General features: G+C 42.9%; 1 protein-coding gene across 1 annotated transcript in view; it reads left to right on the forward strand.

Moving 5' to 3' along the window:
- Positions 1 to 17,881, forward strand: part of dpy19l3 (dpy-19 like C-mannosyltransferase 3) — a 37,302-nt gene extending 19,421 nt beyond the window's left edge. The window contains exons 12-19 of the mRNA XM_076147041.1: positions 76 to 234; positions 1,255 to 1,386; positions 2,820 to 2,931; positions 3,562 to 3,618; positions 3,961 to 4,043; positions 10,634 to 10,766; positions 15,463 to 15,621; positions 17,424 to 17,881. Of these exons, the coding sequence (XP_076003156.1) occupies positions 76 to 234; positions 1,255 to 1,386; positions 2,820 to 2,931; positions 3,562 to 3,618; positions 3,961 to 4,043; positions 10,634 to 10,766; positions 15,463 to 15,621; positions 17,424 to 17,624 (1,036 nt within the window). The 3' untranslated portion in view covers positions 17,625 to 17,881. The remainder of the gene's footprint in view (positions 1 to 75; positions 235 to 1,254; positions 1,387 to 2,819; positions 2,932 to 3,561; positions 3,619 to 3,960; positions 4,044 to 10,633; positions 10,767 to 15,462; positions 15,622 to 17,423) is intronic.
- The last annotated feature ends 500 nt before the right edge of the window (positions 17,882 to 18,381 follow it).

Here is an 18,381-nt window from a genome sequence, read left to right on the forward strand (position 1 = left end):
CTCTGTCCTCGTCCCCCGTTTGTTTGACCTCTATTGCCCTCGTCCCTCAACCACCCTCCACCCCACCCCCCGCAGGGATTTCGATGCCAGTCTGTATCTGTGTGAGGACGCCTTTGGCACGCTGCCTCTGGACACTCTGGAGCGCCTAGCTGGCACCCTACTGCTCTACCCTTACATCTTCACATCACTGCTGCTCGCCGGCGCACTGGCGACAGCCGCGTTGCAGAACCTTAGGTGAGTGATGGGCGGACGGCATGTGAAGGAGAGAACAAAGTGGGACAGCGATTGCTCATGCTCTCGTTTTTGCGAAAGCGATTCCCGTCACATGAAAAGAAGGACTTGGCAGCTGCGTGTTAGAGAAGGTACGTGATAGTTCAGACTCTCCACTAGCCAGCAGAGGGGGTTGACAGTGATGCGTCTGCGGTGTTTGGCACATTTCAAATTAAACAGAAGCAGTGCTTGTAGAGTAATGAAGCACAAGATTGGACCCCACTGGATCTCCCAAACTGATGAACATAACTTTTTGGTACAGGCACTAATATTCAGTAACTAAATCTACTTCATTAATGATTTCTGTTGCTGTTCAAGATCTCCTTACATTCACAGTGTTTAACACAGCTGAGAAATGGGTCTAAATCTCCAATGACACTAAGGAAACACAAACAGAATTGTTATTGTTCATATATGACTGAAACTCATTTTGACTGCAGATATTCCTCTGATTTATATGCTCACCAGAGGCACAGATTGGGCCTTTGAGGCATTGTTTCTTCATGCTCTAAAAATCCAAATTTTCCACCAGCTGCCTCTCACTGTGGCTTCATTTGCCTGTGGAGCAAGTCGCAGGGCCGCATTCAACTAATCACATTAGCATATCAACTCGCTCTCTACTGTCTGAACTCGGGAATACTAATCTCCAAGGGCTTTCTGCCAATTCAGGAATTAATTTTAATCCAGTTTACTTCTACTCACGTGCTCTAGTCGGAAGAGCCGGATTGGATTTATATTCAAATCAAAGCCAGCGTCCGTCTGATGCGATGCAGGAGGCCAGATTGTTGGACTGACACCATCGCCCTCGGGTCCTCTCTGTTTGTGTCTGTTTGCTGATGCCTACAGACAGAAATTTGCGTAAATGTGTATCAGTCTCTGCATGCAAACAGCTCCTGAAATCTGAATATCAATTCCATCCACCCGCCTGCCCTTGTGCAGCACTTCATGACCGTCTGGCTGTAATGTTTTTGTCCTTTTTCTCAGCAGGCCCGTTGGAGGTTCCAGTGATGAGAGGGAGAGGAAGGGAGATGGGAGAGTGGTGGCATTTCGACAAGATGTGGCTTATAATCTGTTGCATTCACTCTTCTATGGCCTCCTGGCTTTCAGCACTATGAGGTGTGCTCACACACACACGCACACACGCACGCACACTTGCAAGTCATAGAGACATGCAGATTCACATGGATTCACACTCTCAAGTCATTACATTGGCATTAAAGTGTGGGTCTTCAAATCTGCTTTGCCACTTGAAATGCTTGATTGCGAGTCCTTGTGAGCAGAGACTGAAAGTTTAAGTGTGTCTCAAATGCTCTTTGGCAAGTGTCTAAACGACCCACTTTAGGTGTGATCAGCCCTTCATACAAAGTACGATCCTCCACAAAGTAACATGGAAGCTCCATGAGGAAATCTGAACACCAAAGTATTCTGTTATTATTGCAGTGTATGAAAATGTGAGCTTTTTCAGAACAGTGTCAAAGAGCTGTACATAAGAGTAAAGTAAAGTAAATAAATAAATAACTCAAATACTTGACATCTGTCAAGTTCAGTCTGACACATTGTTAAGGCATGGGGTAAACAAGACAACAATGTTCTTACAAAGCATCAGAATAGAGAAGTTACTCTGGCTGTGAAATGTTGCCAGACAGGGTGAAGCGAGCTGCTCACAAATCGTTCATCTCCTGGGATTTTCACCCACAACAGTGTGTGTTTACTTGGAATGGTTTGAAAAACATTGCATCCAGCGAGCGACAGGTCTTCCTAGTTCGTTAGAGAAGTGAGAGAAGAATGGCCACGGCAAAACTGTGTTGTTTAGAACCTGTAACATGTCCATTACAAACCAGGAGACCACACTCACCACAAATGGACAGTTGCAGGTTGGAAACCATACTGAATCACAAGCAGATGGTATGATCAGGATTTGGCATAAGATGTGTTCATTTCATTCCTGGCTGATGTCAATAGTTCAGGCTGGTGATGTCACGGTGCCGGGTGTTGTCTTGGCTTAAATCAGGCATCTTAATGCTGTGTGCAGACCTCACCACCGGACTGTGTCACAGTACATTACTATAGCAACACATTTCATAGTCCACAGTGGTGCAATAGCAACAAAAAAAGAGAAAGTTTTGATTTACAATATATTTACGTAAAATGCATTTCTCCTTTTACAGCCAAGACTGAACAAGCAGAGTAAACTAAACTGCAGAACCTGTCACATTTTATTTCAGCACTTTCTTTAAACTGCTGATGAAAAGCGAAAGGCCAAAAGTGCAGAAAGACACTCACTCACTCTTTCTCTCTCTTTATCTCCTGCTCTCCCTCTCTCTCTTTTTATCTTTCTATCTCTATCATCTCCCTCTCTCTTTGTCTCTCTGTCTCTACCCTCGCACCCCCCTCCCACCCCGCCTTTCTCTCTCTCTGCTGAAGTATCCTCATTACAACACCAACACATCTACCAACAGTACCTGCCTAGTGTTCCCGTCTTTGCATGCCAGTACACAGGAGGATGAATGTGTGACTCTCCCATGTCTTGTCCTTTCTTTCACATAAAGAATGAAGTACATATGGACTGGCCACATGTGTGCAGTTGCCGCATACGGTGTATGTGGGGTGGAGCTGTGGACCCTGGTCTTAAACACTCTCCGCAGCAACAGTAAAGTTCTGGTAAGAACAACCCTACAAACATCTGCTTCATTGTTTATGCACATTTTTTCCCATCTACTCTCCTGAAAATTTCAAGTTTTGCTGTTCTGCTCCACAACTCACTTTTTAATGTTTAAGGCTAAACGATGTTACACTATGTAGTCTGCATATGTTCAGTCTGAATGTTAACCACTGGAAAATGTGAGCAGTCCTCCTCTTCACCCACCAGTATTCCACCATCAAGCATTTCCTAGTGGTCAGTGAAGCCATCCCCTTATTTAAGCGAGTTAGCCAATATTAATCTCGCCCATAAAACTGCCATGGTTATCTGTGCGTGCTCAGACCCTCGCTGAAATTGCATGAGGGGGCAATCACGTAGCCACACACTCTGGCCTGTGATAAGGTGGTCAGTGGAGCCACTAGGTGTCAGCGTGGTCACAACTTGGCAACGTCACGGATCAGATAAGAAAAATACTACCAAGCACAGTCTGAATGTTATCTTGATGTTATCTCATTCTCTGTTTGTCTTCATCTTACGTGTGTGTTTCTATGCCTGCCCCCCCCCCCCCCCCCCCCTCTTTCAGTCCCTAAACCCAATGATCATATCCTCTAACGTCATCCTTCTCGTTTTGCCTCCCTCTCGTTCTGCAGCTGAAGCTTGTCAGATATGCGGTTCCACTGGTGATGATTGGTTGCCTGTATTACAAGGTATGCCATTTTCGCCGCAGTTTGTGCTCATCGCTGTATTGTCAGGAGTCATTACAGAGCCCAGCTTGTTAGTGAGAACGGTGTGCAATGATACGAGAAAATGAAATGTTGATGGAATTTCCGGGTGAAACTAACATGCGACTGGATCATAAAAGGATACAGACAAGATAGCTTCCACTTAATTTATTTTGTTAGATGACTTTGGTATGTTTGTAATGCAGAGTGCTATCTTCACTGTGGTAATTAGATGTTATGTGACATATATCAGTTTGATATTTTTGCTCCATAGCCTTAATGAACACTAACAGTGCCATCTCTCTTCCTCCTGTTCATCCCCTGTAGTTCTGGCCAAAGCTGATGGAAGAGCTCTCCGAACTAAGAGAGTTTTATGATCCAGACACTGTGGAGCTGATGACTTGGATAAGGTACACACACACACACTCGTGCACTCAGACACTCGCACACTCTCACAACCACCAACATCACGAACACTCAGAGACCCAGAGCTCAAATTGAAGCAGATGCCCTTGATTAGTCACTACGTGTGTGCGTGCGTGCGTGCGTGCGTGCGTGCGTGCGTGCGTGCGTGCGTGCGTGCGTGCGTGCGTGCGTGCGTGCGTGCGTGCGTGCGTGCGTGCGTGCGTGCGTGCGTGCGTGTGTGTGTGTGTGCCTGTGTGTGTGTGTGTATATCGGTTCTTGTTTGTGGGGGAATTCGTCTGATGAGTGATGAGAGCCGTGTCTCCATGAATAAGACATGGCGGCGCTGGAAAGGATCCAGCTGTTGGCAGAGCTCTAACCCACCGCTGGGGGTCTCTGTGGCTGGCCTTTCAACAGGACAATCAGCATGATCCAGTCTGAGCTGGGGCCATGATCTGGACTCTGCTCCTCACTGCCACAGCAGTGTGGGTTTTGTTGGTTGCGTGACGTGTAACTGCACATCAAGGACCTGAATCACGCCTGAATCTCTTCCCTGGGAGAATTTACACAGTCGGGCAGAAATGGTATAAAAGAATTGTGTTAAATAAGATGGGATGTGAAGAGAAAGTGTCATGAAGCAAGATTTGTGTTATTACCTCCATCACCATGGAGGTTGTGTTTGCCTTTGGGTTGGTTTGTTTGTCAGCAGGGTTGTTTGAAACTTTTGAACCAATTGGTGGAATAGATGGGGAAGGCCTGAGGAAGAAACAGTTAAAGCTTGGTACAGATCTGAACCCAGGCAATGTTTAAGAAATTATCAGTTGTCAGTTTTAATCACTTGCTGTAACTTTCTGTGGATCGGTATCAGTATCCAGAACTGCCATTGTTAAATAGCACTTTTAAGGAAATGCTATGCAGAAGATGGATGGATCCAGAAAAATATGACATCTCTTTCTCACTTGGCCATTATTAAAAAGAGAAGGCAAACCTTGTTTTAATTGGTGACTTTTAAGTTTCTGAACTCAAATAGAATTTGTGAGTATCTGCGCTGAATTATATTTTTGTGTCTATCTCTAAATTAATTTTGAACACTGTAATACTAATGACTTGTACAATGAGATAAATCAGATCACATTTTTTCTGCGTTATAGTCTCACAATGTCTGAGGCTTGTCAGTTTTTTTTAGTTGTCTAATCCTATTTGAGTGATAGTGAAATAGTGCCGACAGAGAGGGAAAGAGGGATGGATAGCAGAGCGAGGGGTAGACGCTGGGATTTTCAATGTATTTCTTGTGTGACATGGGTTCCCTTCCCTCCGCCTCTAATCCCATTACGCTCTGAGGATTAGGAGCTGCTGAGATTTACCTTGGTTTGGGCTGAGCACTAAGCTTCTCTCTGCCGTGCTAATTACATTCCTGATGAAAGTGTAAAGATGGAGGAGGAGGGGGGTGGGGGATCATGTTCCACCTTGGTCTCTTAGCAGGCTCAGGCTCAGGTGATTGTGTTTTCTGTGGAACGTTCATGAGAGATTCCCCAGACCGCGGTCTAATGAGTGGGTGGAGGAAAGTCAAAGAATTGGATGCATGTGGAGTATAGTTCCGGGGTCAGCCTGCATTTACAGCATATACTGTATAAAAAAGCTGTCCAGGGTTTGCTGTTTATTGTAATTCTTGCTGAAGGGAATGGAGTGCATGGATGACTCATGTACGGCAGCGTGGGACTTGTTGTTGACATGCAAACAATATTATACTTGATGTATTTACAGAAAGTGAAAAGACGTGGAACGTACTCGTTTCTACAGTCTTGTTAAATGAGAATAAGGCTTTGGTTAAAGAAAGGATAACGGTTTGGCTAGGATTTGAAAACGGATTTATCCAAAATGCCTGGACTAGATTTGATTTAGAGAGCCCTTACAAAGGCCATGGATAGGTAAACACATTACACCATGTACTGTATATATGGCCTTAGAAATACTGAAATTTAGTATGTGTGTTTGTGTGTGCATTTTCCCCTAGCCGATGGTGAGGCGATTATAATTTTATGTGAAATCACAAATGACCCTGAACATAGTTCCAGCGTAATGTGGTTCTGACCAATAGAGGTCAATCTGTATTTTTCTGTTTTCCATCCACACGTTTCCACTTTAACCAGCAGCAGCAGCTTTACGGCTCAGTTGCAGGCTGATATCGGGTCTAAATGGACAGCCAATAAATCAGTAGCAGTGCCTTGTCCTCGCATTGCCCCACACTCTTGAGTTATAGTTGTGAGTGTGCGGTTTTTAAAGTCACAAATAGTGTTTCTGTCTGAGCCTTAATGTGCCTTCCTTTTCTCCCTGATCTTTGCCTCATAGCTGTCACTGATATTTTCCCCTGTAAAGGCTTTCATCAGCACCATCATCATCATAATGCACACAAGCATAAATGCTGTCGGCAACAGGAATGCATTCGTCAGCAGAACGCTCTCTGGAAAACCCAAGTTTCTCAATCCCTCATCACAATCATGAAAAATTGGTTCTTTGTTTAATTGGAGTTTAAGAAATTCAGTTACAGCATTTAGCTGTTGGTAATCCACTGATGTAAGTGCACAATGTGAGTGCTTAAAGAGACTAAAGCTTTCAGCATGTTAGCGATACAATGCAGAGAAACATCTTCATCTCTGAACATCATACTGTAAATAGGCCCTACTTGGAACAGCAGCAGTGTACAACACCAGGTGAGACTTTTCACAACTTCATATCCATCCATGTTTATGAATATATAGAATATCACAACTCAAATCACTCTACCTCCAAGCAGGGTCAGGCCATTAGATCATGTAGCAATATAGTGCATAATCATGCATAATATTACTGAAAAGGAATCTATTTGTTACAAAACATTTTTTTGAGTTAATCTCGGTCCTAAAGAGAAAGGGAATGTAGTTGTATTTACTACCTGATTCAACAGCTTTTTGAACCTATGGGAAAATATAGTAATATAATGTAACAAAATAATACTTTTCGGCTTCTCTTTGAAGTTCTAATGTAATGTATAGACCTACCTACCGACGGACTATAAACCACCCATATTTAATGTTCGGAATTTGGAGTCCTCCTTCTTCCACCCACCACACCCTCTTTTTCATCAAGAATTATGGAGGCTGCAGTAGCAATTATTAATGGAGCTCTGACAGCACTTTGAGTACAATTTCAGGAAGGCTGGTCCAGCTACTCTGCATAGAGATCCACTTGTTGTGGCAGCAAATCAGTATGTCGCTACATTCTTCATCCAACAATTTCTTCTCACTCTTTTGGGTTTTTTGTCTATGCCGTTGACAAAAGCTGAAGTACTTTTTCACTTAACAAGGTTTTCTCTTATTTAGTCACCCAGATTGTTATAAAGTATGCAAAAGAGTACTTGAACAAAATGTCTTGTGCAGAAACTTTGTGTACTGAGCGATTGCCGTCATCATTCCTGTGTAGTTCTTGAACTCGTTCTTGAGCACAGGTGAATAAATCCAGCGGAAACGCTTCATGGGCTTTGTGGAGAGTTTGTAATGGTTTGGGTAATGGTGACGGCAATCCAACAATATTAAAACGGTCCTGTAGGGCAGGCGAACGCTTCACTATAAAAGAGCTTTTGTCCCCGTAGCAACCCTGGTTGAAGTAATCGTTGAAATTCCATTAGAAGAACTTTCTGTGTGCAATAATGTCAAAATATTTACAATGAGGGAGGATGAAGAGAAAGCTGAAGAAACAAACGCCATGTTATGAAAGTAATGTCAAACATTTAGTAAAATTAAATGGTGTGGAAAGGGGGATTTGTTCATATTTCCCTCATTAAATCAGTTTATTGTGTTTTTATGGATTAAAAGTTGAACACTGAACATAGCTCCTGCTCTCAGCTGGGATATATTGTGTTATACCATCAATTGTACTGTACGTTAAGACATACATAATTCTTCACCACAGAAAGTTCAATTTTAGAGTTTTGAGCTTCTGTGTCAGATATTGTGCAAGTCAAACCCTTCTTTACAAAGTTATAGCATTTTACGACATCCTCGTCCAAGCTTATACCCGAGAAGGAAATTGAGAGCCCAGAGTAAGAGGGAGAACCTCCTCATCTTCATCTCACTCCCCCTGTCTGTCCTACAGCATCACTGTATTACCAGTCCAAGCAGTGATATACTGTACATAGTCTGCAGAAATTAACGATCTGTACAAAATGAACAGATAATGTCAGCATAACCTGCAAGCTGAATCAGGCAAACATTTTACATCATTCGTTCATTTTACATTGACTCGTCTCATCAGGCAGGTGTCCGTTTTGCCTTTTCTACCTGCTAATCTTCTGCACCGAAGCAAAGTGCGAGCTTCAAACTGACCGCTAGTCACACTGCACCTGCTGTCACAACACCACGCTGGCCACGAGTGCTGCCTCACCTTTGAAATGCACCGTCTGTTGCTAATGAATTGTACCGCACCGACACTCGCATGCAAACATGCTGCAGACACCTCAGACATCCATGTCAGTAGTAATGTCTTCCACTGCCTCTCCGTGTTTGACTATTAATGTAATTATTTCATTTCAATAATGTCAGCGGGGTGCATGCCAGTACTTTCTGGCATTTACATACGAGAATTTAAACGTGAAATTAAATGCAAATGAGCTCAGAGAAGGTGGAAGCTACTCCCTGGGAAGCAAGGGGCGATTAGATACACTCACACACACGCATAAGCACAGAGAGATGGAAATGGCTCGCCTCTACTGCAGGTCACAAGGCCAAGACATTAGCCCACGCATCTGCCCATGAATCTGCAAATCCAAAGCAGTCACACACGCGCTCATCCAGCTGAGCCTGTTTATATGTGCAATAGTTTGACACATAAACCCAAGCTCATGATCCTGGGAATACACACACACACACACACACACACACACACACACACACAGAGAATATATGTGTCAGTAATGCTGTGTTCCTGTATTATTGATCTGTCATGGGTACAGAGGATCTTCATTACACACAAATTAGCTTATATATTCTCAGATGATCTGCACACACACACACATAGATCCTATGTCAATAACTGCTAGAGATTGATGCTCATTGCGTCAATGGGTTGTCGCTTCTGACGCCTATGCTGACATTACGTGTAAAAAGCCTTCGGGTTTTCCCCAGACCCGAAGAAAGACGAGCACAGTTCAGGACGTGTTTGATTGATTGACGGGTATTGCGGCCTTTCGCTTTCTCCGCCCATCTTGGGTCCATTCAGAGCCTGTGTGACTAGTGGCTGATACATTTCCATTCTTTTTTATGGGAACAAAAAGCTTAATATATCAATTGCATTATAAATGATCTACTTTGTAAATCAATCTTATAATGATTGATTGGACTTCATGTGGTACTTAGTGTATGGTCACTCCATCACAGACCTGCTGCGGGGAGAAATATTTATATATTGTCACATTAAACGTGACAGTTACTGTGGGGTTGGGGATTGCTAGGCTCAGTGAGCGTAGCGTGTTTGTTCCAGGGAGGCGAAACATAGGGACCAATGATCTCCTCCATCACTGCTAAGACCAGCAGACAGCCGAGTGAAATCCGCCACCCCCTCTCTATGCCACACCGGAAGTATCTCTCTCCATCAGTCATTTGATGAGAAACAATATTAATAAGCTTGTCACGCATCATAGCGTCTGATAGATGTTAATATTGGTAGTGGTGTGCGAGTTCTCAGTCCTGTGATTTTTCTAGTATTGCTTTGATTACAGTGGATGGTTCGCTGTGTGACAACAGCCCGTGTGGGTGTGTGCGGTGTTCCATATTTAGTCTCGCGACGGAGATGGGAAACCCAAGTGTCAGCAGCGCGGGCATGAGTTTAGATTAAAAATGCCCCGAGGTTAACATCGCCAGGTTAGAGGTTTGCTGGTGTGTGTGTGTGTGTGTGAGAGAGTGGGTGAGTGGGGGGTGTGTCTGCATAAGTAGATGGCTCCTGTTCTTAATAGGGGCCAGCTGGGGTCAGGATTATTTTAATAAGGAACACACTCGCATTTTGGTGCACACACACACACACACACACAGACACACACACACAGACACACACACATACTTTGCTGTCATAATTTGTTAACAAGCAAACCCCACAAGGCTCGTCGATGGCGCCGCTGCAGGTTTCGCTGTTTCTTTGTGATTTTGATATCGAGCCACATGTCTGAATGAAACGTCAATGTGCGTGTTGAATAACAAAACTGGAAAGGAACAGGAAATGAAATTCTAATTAAACTAAAACATTTTTTTTGTTTTTTGAATGAATACATCTGTGAATGTCCTCCAAACATATTCATGCCATATTTTTAAAAAAAATATGTTTTCCATTCACATACAAGGTTTCAAAACAAACATATTTTAGTAGATCAATAGCCTTCATAAGTTTCTACCTGTGTTAATGCAATGCCTTTATTCCAACATTTACTTCCCACATTGGTGCAGACTAATTTGAAACATTAATAGCATTTGAAGGCCTCACGTTTCATTGTATTGTAGAAAAAGTATATATGTAATCTTTACGAATGGCTCACAGCTATGAGAGATCTGTCCTTGGCTCTGTTTTTCCACAGCACAAAGACTCCTAAGCGGGCCGTGTTTGCAGGAAGCATGCAGCTACTGGCCGGCATTAAGCTGTGCACGGGCAGAGTCCTCACCAACCATCCGCACTATGAAGACAGCGAACTTCGAGAGAGGACCAGACAGGTAACTTGGGGAAAGCAAGTCTGAAAGCAAGAATCAGTTTTCAGAGGTAAAACAATCGTATATAGACGAACACACAACAAAAGATGACATTTGAACGCGGGCCGGAGGTTCCCCACCTCTGGTCTACGGTGTTGGCAGGAGACAAAAACAGAGCTGTTGTCCATGCAGAATCCATATAGATTTTGTACAAAGTCAAGTGACATTTTTCACAATGTTCTTGCCATTAAATAGTCTAGAAATTAAACCAATCAGAATTTCCAAGAGCTTGTTGTTACCTTTGCTGTAGAATAGAGACAGATACAAACTACACCCTCCTTCCCTTTTCCGAGAAATCCATATTCTGCTAGTGTTAGCTTAAGCCGTATTGGTTGAACCCATTCGTCTCACTCAGCTTTTGTGCTAATGTGCTGTGTGAGAGAGGAGGGAATTGGCTGTTGATGGGGGCCGTTGACCTGCAGTTATTGTTGTTGAATGAATATGGGATCATGACGCACTCAGTCCAACAAGCATCCATTACGGCCCAGCTGTAACAGGAAATGTACAGCCTTGAGGATGTTGGGGTGGTCAAGTAAAGACAAGATGGGCTGTGAGATTGTGCATTTCAAAGCATCAGTGTAATGTATAGAGTGAGAGGAAACTGGAGCCGAGGGAGGGCTATGTGTCATCTCGGTGTTGACCTCATGAATGGAGGAAAACACTTACCGTCTGCATCTATGCTGTGTGTCGATTTCTATTCAGATTTTCCTGAAAGATGTGAGTTGAAGCAAAGTGAAAAAGTTTACAATTTTGAAATTGCTTGAGACATTGCTTCTGCTCTTAACGTCCCTGTTCATAATACACGCCGAGCCAAAAGCTAGATTGCAAGAGTGTGAAATATAAAGATATAATCAGAATATCTAATACAAAGGCCTGCAGTGCTACATACCCAACATCATGTGATTTTACAGTACTTTATTATTATTGATTATACAGTAGGTACAGTAGCTAGTGAGTAGCAGGTAAGTAGCTTATTATAAATGACTCACAGCTTTATGTTGAAGCAAACATCTGTGGTGATTCCAGTGGGTTGAGTTCAAAATTGGCTTGCTTTTTGATTTAAGTTACCAATGTCACAATGGCCTCTGTTTCACTGTAAGATTTGTGTAAAATATAGCAAGATAGTAAAATGAATAGTAGTACACCCTTATCTGCACTCCAACTCATTAATCAGCATGTTACGCTTTATAGCCATTATATTTATGTGCCCCACTTCCTCTATATAATTGGCAATCATCATCACCTTAAAAAATAAACACAGATCTTCCTTCTGTTGACAAAATCCACTTATCACCACAAACTATATTTCTTTTAAAATAAGGTTGTAACAGGAAGTACCAAAAAAAGCTAAACAAAAATGCCGTAAAGGGAAAGGATAGCCACCTGTCACTCATGAGGGTCTGGGATGAAGTCAAACAATATAGTGGCCCTCAAATTGATCCCTGTGGGACTCCACATGGCCTTCGTTTCATGAAGTGTCTGAACATTTCAGTGTTCTAATGACAGAACTGAGTTTAAGTGGGTTTTGCTCGTAACATTGTTTTGTTTTCGGTGCTGAGTCAATGTCAGAGTGGTCAAAAATGTGTTGGTACTGTGTGTGTTTGTTTCATTGCATTCTGTGCGTGTCTGTGTATGTGCTTGCATTCAATGCATGTCCATGTGTGTGTGTTCGTGTGTTTTTGCACAATGAGTCGAAAGTAATGTATGAGTTGTCTCTGTGCTAGCAGAGCTCATGTTTTGCCTCCCAGCAGGAAGACAACCATGCTGAGCCGCTGGCGAGGCTGGAGCTTAGTATGCCGCTCTATAATGATCCCTGGCATTAGTGCAGACCTTCTGCTCAGTGTGTGTGCATGAGTGCCTGCCTGCCTGCGTGTGTGTGTGTGTATGGTATTGAGGAAAGAAACTTTGTAAATGTATATTCAAATATTAGTAAGAAGCTTAATGATTTTTCTATTTCACTTCCTTCGGAAGGTTTAATTCATATGTCACAGCAGAATAATTCATTAGTGAACAAGGAAGACCATTATTTACGAGAATTATACAGTATTTTCCTTTTCAGAATTAATCCCCATAGCCCAGCAGACCTGCTCTCTGACTTGTGAAGCGTCAGCTGAAACGTGTGTCTGAAAACCCTTTTAAAACTTAACTAAATAACTTTTCATCCAGAGCTCTTAATGACTGAAAAGTAAGCGTAAGATGGATCAGGTCTAGGAAATCAAACATTGCCGTGAGATTTGCAGTAATGTGTTTGCAGGTTTCACAGTGTTTGAGCTTTTCACTTGAACTGCAGATTGCAAAAACATTCACATCCTCCGAAATTTTTGCTCCAGGCACTCATGAAATGATTTGAATATGTGTGGCTGTGTTTGCTCCAACATAAAAGTGAAACAGAAATGTGCTGAATTTTTGTCGAGATCTTCAAGTGATAGTTCCATTCCATTCGTTGAGACAAGCTTCCTGTCCTGGCGTCTTCTTCACAGATTGTCGGACTTTCCTGCTACTGCTTGTTTCCACCCAACGTTTAAGTGAAAACATCACCAACTTAACTTCTTCCCGTCTCACAGGTTCTTATGAAAGCCTGTCCTACTAGAAACCCATGCATTCAAATTGTGTTAATATCATTAGTCAAATTTACATTTTGCTGTCTCTATCTGTCTCTCTCTCTGTCTCTCTCCCTCTTGAGTTTCTTTACAAGCCCTGTGTGTAAAGTGCTAGAGATAACCTTTGTTTTGAGTTGGCACTATATAAATTAAGTAGGATGAATTGAATTCGGGACTTTTTTCAAAGGGAATACCAATTTCCTTGCTGAGAACAATCGTTTAAATCTTTATCAACTTTGACTCATTTGTAAAGGAGTTTTAGTGAGCAGTGAGTGGGTTTGTAGAGAAGGTGAGTAAATGCATTCAAACATTTGTTCATTTCCTAAATTAAACATTTGCAAGCACAATCACATTGCAAGCAGCCAGGTGGAGTGGATTCTCTTCAAAGTGCTGCTAGATTCATCACTAATGGGACTGTTATTGACCCATTAGCATAACATTTTGTGATTTGGTTTGTTGAATGTCTACTTTCAGATCAGACGAGTGAGAACTTGCCGATCCCGCTCTCACCTCTGTGTTGTGTGAAATGCCTGTGTTGTTTGCATTTCACGTCAGCTGCTTGTTTCTCTTTGGAACGGAGCGGCCGTGGCTGGAGTGGGGGCAGAGTTGTTGGAAGTGTGTATGTTTGTTTTCAAGACGCCATCTACTTCTGTTTACACTGAATGATCCTCCTCCCGAGCACGTCTGAGTTTATGGATGCGTTGCTATGACGACACCTCCCAACTCGTTCGAGGACATCCAGGATCGTGCTGAAGGGTCAACATTAAGATCTTGCTAACCTATTATTATACATTTTTTATCTTATTAGTCCAAGTACAGAGAAAAGGTCCTCGGCACGGAATTGAATCCTAGATGTAGACTCGTGGACGGTTAGTCCTCGACAACGACCTGTAACCATGCAGAGTCCAACTGTTTAATTAGAAATGATCCAACCGAGCGATCCCCAGTTTGCCCATATCTGCACACATCATTGCAACACATGAACCTGTCATACTGTCTCTCGAAACTAAGGAAGTGAAAAGTATGTGTGTGTGTGTGTGTGTGTGTTTGTTCCTGGCAGTTTCCTTGTTAAAAGTCATTTGAAGCAATAACATCAGTTCTTTGGTGGAGGTCAGGGTTATTTTTCTGCAGCTACTGAATCTGCATCCAGATGCTGACTGATTGGCTTCCATGCGGTTACACAATAGCGGTCATTGCACCTATTTGGTTCTGTGCGGAAGTAATTCCTGGATGGATGTATTCACTTGATTGAGGCCCAGATCTCAGATCTCTTAGTTATGTCTTCACACCAAAGGCAATCAAGTCACAGACTCTGTTCAGGTTTCCTTTTTTTATTATCCCACAAGCTTTGAGTTTTGTGAAAATCATCGTCGGTGTTTGTTAACACCTTTTTGCACCAAGAATAAGTGTAGAAATGGAGGAAAGTGTGATGGTGTCAAATGTCAAATGTCATTGTGTGTGAAAGATCTTGTACAAAAAGCTTTTTCCTTGAGATGTTTCTGTTGCATGCACTGTGTTCTCAATATCGACCAATACCAATTTGATCATTTGTTGCCTAAAATCTGCGATAGTTTTTGCTCATCTTTCTGTTCTCATTAAAAATTTTGTAATAAGAACATGCTATTGTTGACTTTGTATCAACCTGCTCCAACAGTGTAATTTAGAAAACAAATATGGCTCAAAATTGAGTTCCAGAAGTGAAGTTTTAGAATTATTTTATTTTTTTTAAATGATGGAATTATATTACATTACATTACGATCATTTGGCTGACGCTTTTATCCAAAGCGACTTACATTACATTTACCACCCTTCGCAGAGGGGGGAGCAATTGAGGGTCCGGTGCCTTGCTCAGGGGCACCTCGGCAGGGGCTCGAACCGGCAACCCTCCGGTTCCCGAGCGGAAGCTCTACCCACTGAGCCACTGCCTCCCATGTCATTTGTTGCTGTTCCAGTCAGAGGAACGCAATTCAAAACCCATGCAAATGTTTAAAGAGAACTGTCCCTCTTTCTGTCTGTGTGTGTGTGTGCTTGTGCGTGTGTGTGTGTGTGTGATGAGCAGGTGTATCAGGTGTATGCTCGCCGCTCTCCAGAGGAGGTTCACGACATCCTGAGGGCTGTCGGCGCCGAGTACGTGGTCTTAGAGAACAGCATCTGCTACGAGCGGAGGCACAGACGAGGCTGCAGACTGCGAGACCTGCTTGACCTGGCCAACGGACACGTGGGTGGCATTAATATAACACTAGTCGCCTTGTGTGTGTGTATCTGTGTGTGCGTGTGTGTGTGAAAGCTCTCAGCCTCAGCCAACACAAAAATCAATGGCCTCACCGTATTGCCGTCCCTCACTCTCTTGCTGTCGCTCTCCTTCTTTAATCACCCCCCTCCCCCGCCACAACGTCTCTCCGCCTCCTGATTTTTGATGTAGAAAGCGTTGTTCGGGCTATTTAGATTCTTCTGCTGTCTGGCCCAGTGTGGCGTAAGATGAAATACTGTCTTTGTGTTTTCCAACTGTGAAAATGTCTCACCATACATACACACGTCTGACAGCTTTATTGAAGTGTTTCCCTTTGTATCATTCTTTCTCCATCTCCGTCTTTGTCCAGATCTGACACCTAGAGCGAACACAGAGATGTGACAGGTTGCACCGTATTGCAGTAACTAGTGGGATTTACTTATAGCAAAGATGCAATATTGATATTTCATGTGATAGATCAGACATTAAGCAGCAAGAACAGGAAACACAATAATCATGCTACTAGTTGATTAAGTTACAGAACTACTTTCTTATTTTCACCAAACAAATAATTAATAGGTGATTACAGATGTCCAAATAACACAAACAAACAACAAAAAGAAAGAATGCCAGGTCCAACCATCAAAGTCCTTGGTTGATAAAGCAAACCGTCAAGCTCATTCACACACTTTTCAGCTCACATTCCTTTTGAAATGTGTTTTTCAGCTGAATGTAAGCACTCATAGTCAATCCTCACATTGACTATAATGTGAGGATTTTATACATGGGTGTGCCATCAGATTTGCAGAGCGAAGCTGAACAGCATGGGAGTTTTGTGTTGTTATATACAGGTGAGTGGTCTGATTCATTTTCTTTGGAAGAGAAGTATTAAGTGGATGGAAGGAACTAAAGAAGACATTTGGATGTTTTGAAAGTGTTCGTCTCATCTCACTTGAAGCACCGTCTGCATTCATGTCGTCAATTCTTGGAGTGTTTGTTTTTAATCACGAGGCCATTCAAGACTTATGGAATCCAGTCACCCTTGACTTGCTACCACTAACATTGCACCTGCTTACATATATATAAATATATATATTTACCTCCAGCTCCAAATGAAAAGTGTCCTTAAACTGGCTGATCCTTTTCATCTTGGGACCAAAGAGGACAGAATGGAGAGGAACAATAAAAAAATCGGAATTCTCTGCTGGCTTCTCAGACTCAGCTCGGTTAATTTTTGTGGCATATTTCATATTATGCAAGACTTCTTTAAGGTGCCACAGATGGGATGTTTAGCCAAGGCAGTGTCCCTGCAGCCACATCCCCCAAATCTGTCTCTCTGAAAGTAAATTGAGCATCCTATGCATTCCTTATTTGAGCATTGGAGCGTTAGCTGGCAGAGAACCTTCCTGAGTGATGTCACTGTACTCAACATGGCACAGAATCAGAAGAAGCAGCTTATGTTAGTTTGAACTCAATACCAAAACAAAGGTCAAAAGCTCAAGAGTTCAGTTTATATTTCTTTGAGACTCTTATGTTAAACTGAGACATTTGATTTGACGTCTCCATGTGCATTTTATATTTGAGTTACAAAGCAAAAGAAACCACAGAGGACGAGGCCATGAAACAGGTGAATTCAATGTGATCAACAAAATACTTCATCATTATTAAATATGTAAAACTGAATGGCCTTGTTGATTTAATATTGCAGTGTTTTTCGAGTCAAAACTTGAACCTGCTGTCCTTACGTTTTTAATGACTGACAAACACTTTTGTTTCTTCCCCCCCTTCAGATCATGGACGGTCCTGGAGACAACGATCCAGATCTCATCCCAGCCTCCGTCACTCGTTTTTGCGAGGCCATCAAGACGGACTCGCCGGCTTACGCTGCTTTGTTCACCAGAACGTTCCAGAATAAAACCTTCCATGTGTACAGGGTCAAGAAGAAGCGCAAGAAAGGCACCAAGAGCCCCACAGAGCCCGACCTTATCTAGCAGGATCAGGACTCGCCGAAGTGCACAGCCAGAGGCCAGAGGGGAGAAAGAAGAAGAGATGAAAAGGCGATGAACTCTCTCACTCTGTCCCTCTGCCATCTCTCCGCACTGGGCCCGGCTGTGATCATGCCCATTATTTTTCAACACAATTCTACGCTGTTATCAGCACTGGGCCAGTTCAAGCTTAAGGCTGCATTGTTTTGGTTACTGGAGTGTGGAAAAGCACTTTTAGGAGTCCTGCTTTGGGCACCGATGCTCCCCCCCCCCAAACCCCCCAGTGGTGCGGTTGAACTTGAATTGAACAAAGTGAAAGAATATTATTAATGCGCCAACACCACGAGCAACCATAAATAATTTGTTTTCATTTGAAGTAGAGATGTTTCAGATGTTTCTACTCTCTTGCTCGTTAGAACTTAATGGAACGAACAGAAACGCCCTTTTACCAAACGCTTTAACACAGACATTTAAGATTAGACATGTTTAAAAACGTGCAAACCCGACCAAAGCAAGGACCGGTCTCATCCAACCCAAGGCTGGAAACTGCAGATCCGTCCAGTCTTCAGCGCACTGCCAGCCACTCCCCACCCCAACGCCTCCTATGTGTTCAGCTGTGTGTTCACCATGCAAATACACAAACTGGAGAACATCTAACAAAGGCCTGAAGGAAGAGCGGTGACTCTTTGTCCCGACGTTGATTATTCCATTTCTAAGTCAGCACATAAGCGCACAGCGTACAGGGCGTTGGAGCAGGAATGCC

Source organism: Genypterus blacodes, unplaced genomic scaffold, assembly GCF_046128005.1.
Source record: "Genypterus blacodes isolate CSIRO-AG114 ecotype Tasmania unplaced genomic scaffold, CSIRO-AGI_Gbla_v1 ptg000036l_1, whole genome shotgun sequence".
Lineage (NCBI taxonomy): Eukaryota > Metazoa > Chordata > Actinopteri > Ophidiiformes > Ophidiidae > Genypterus > Genypterus blacodes.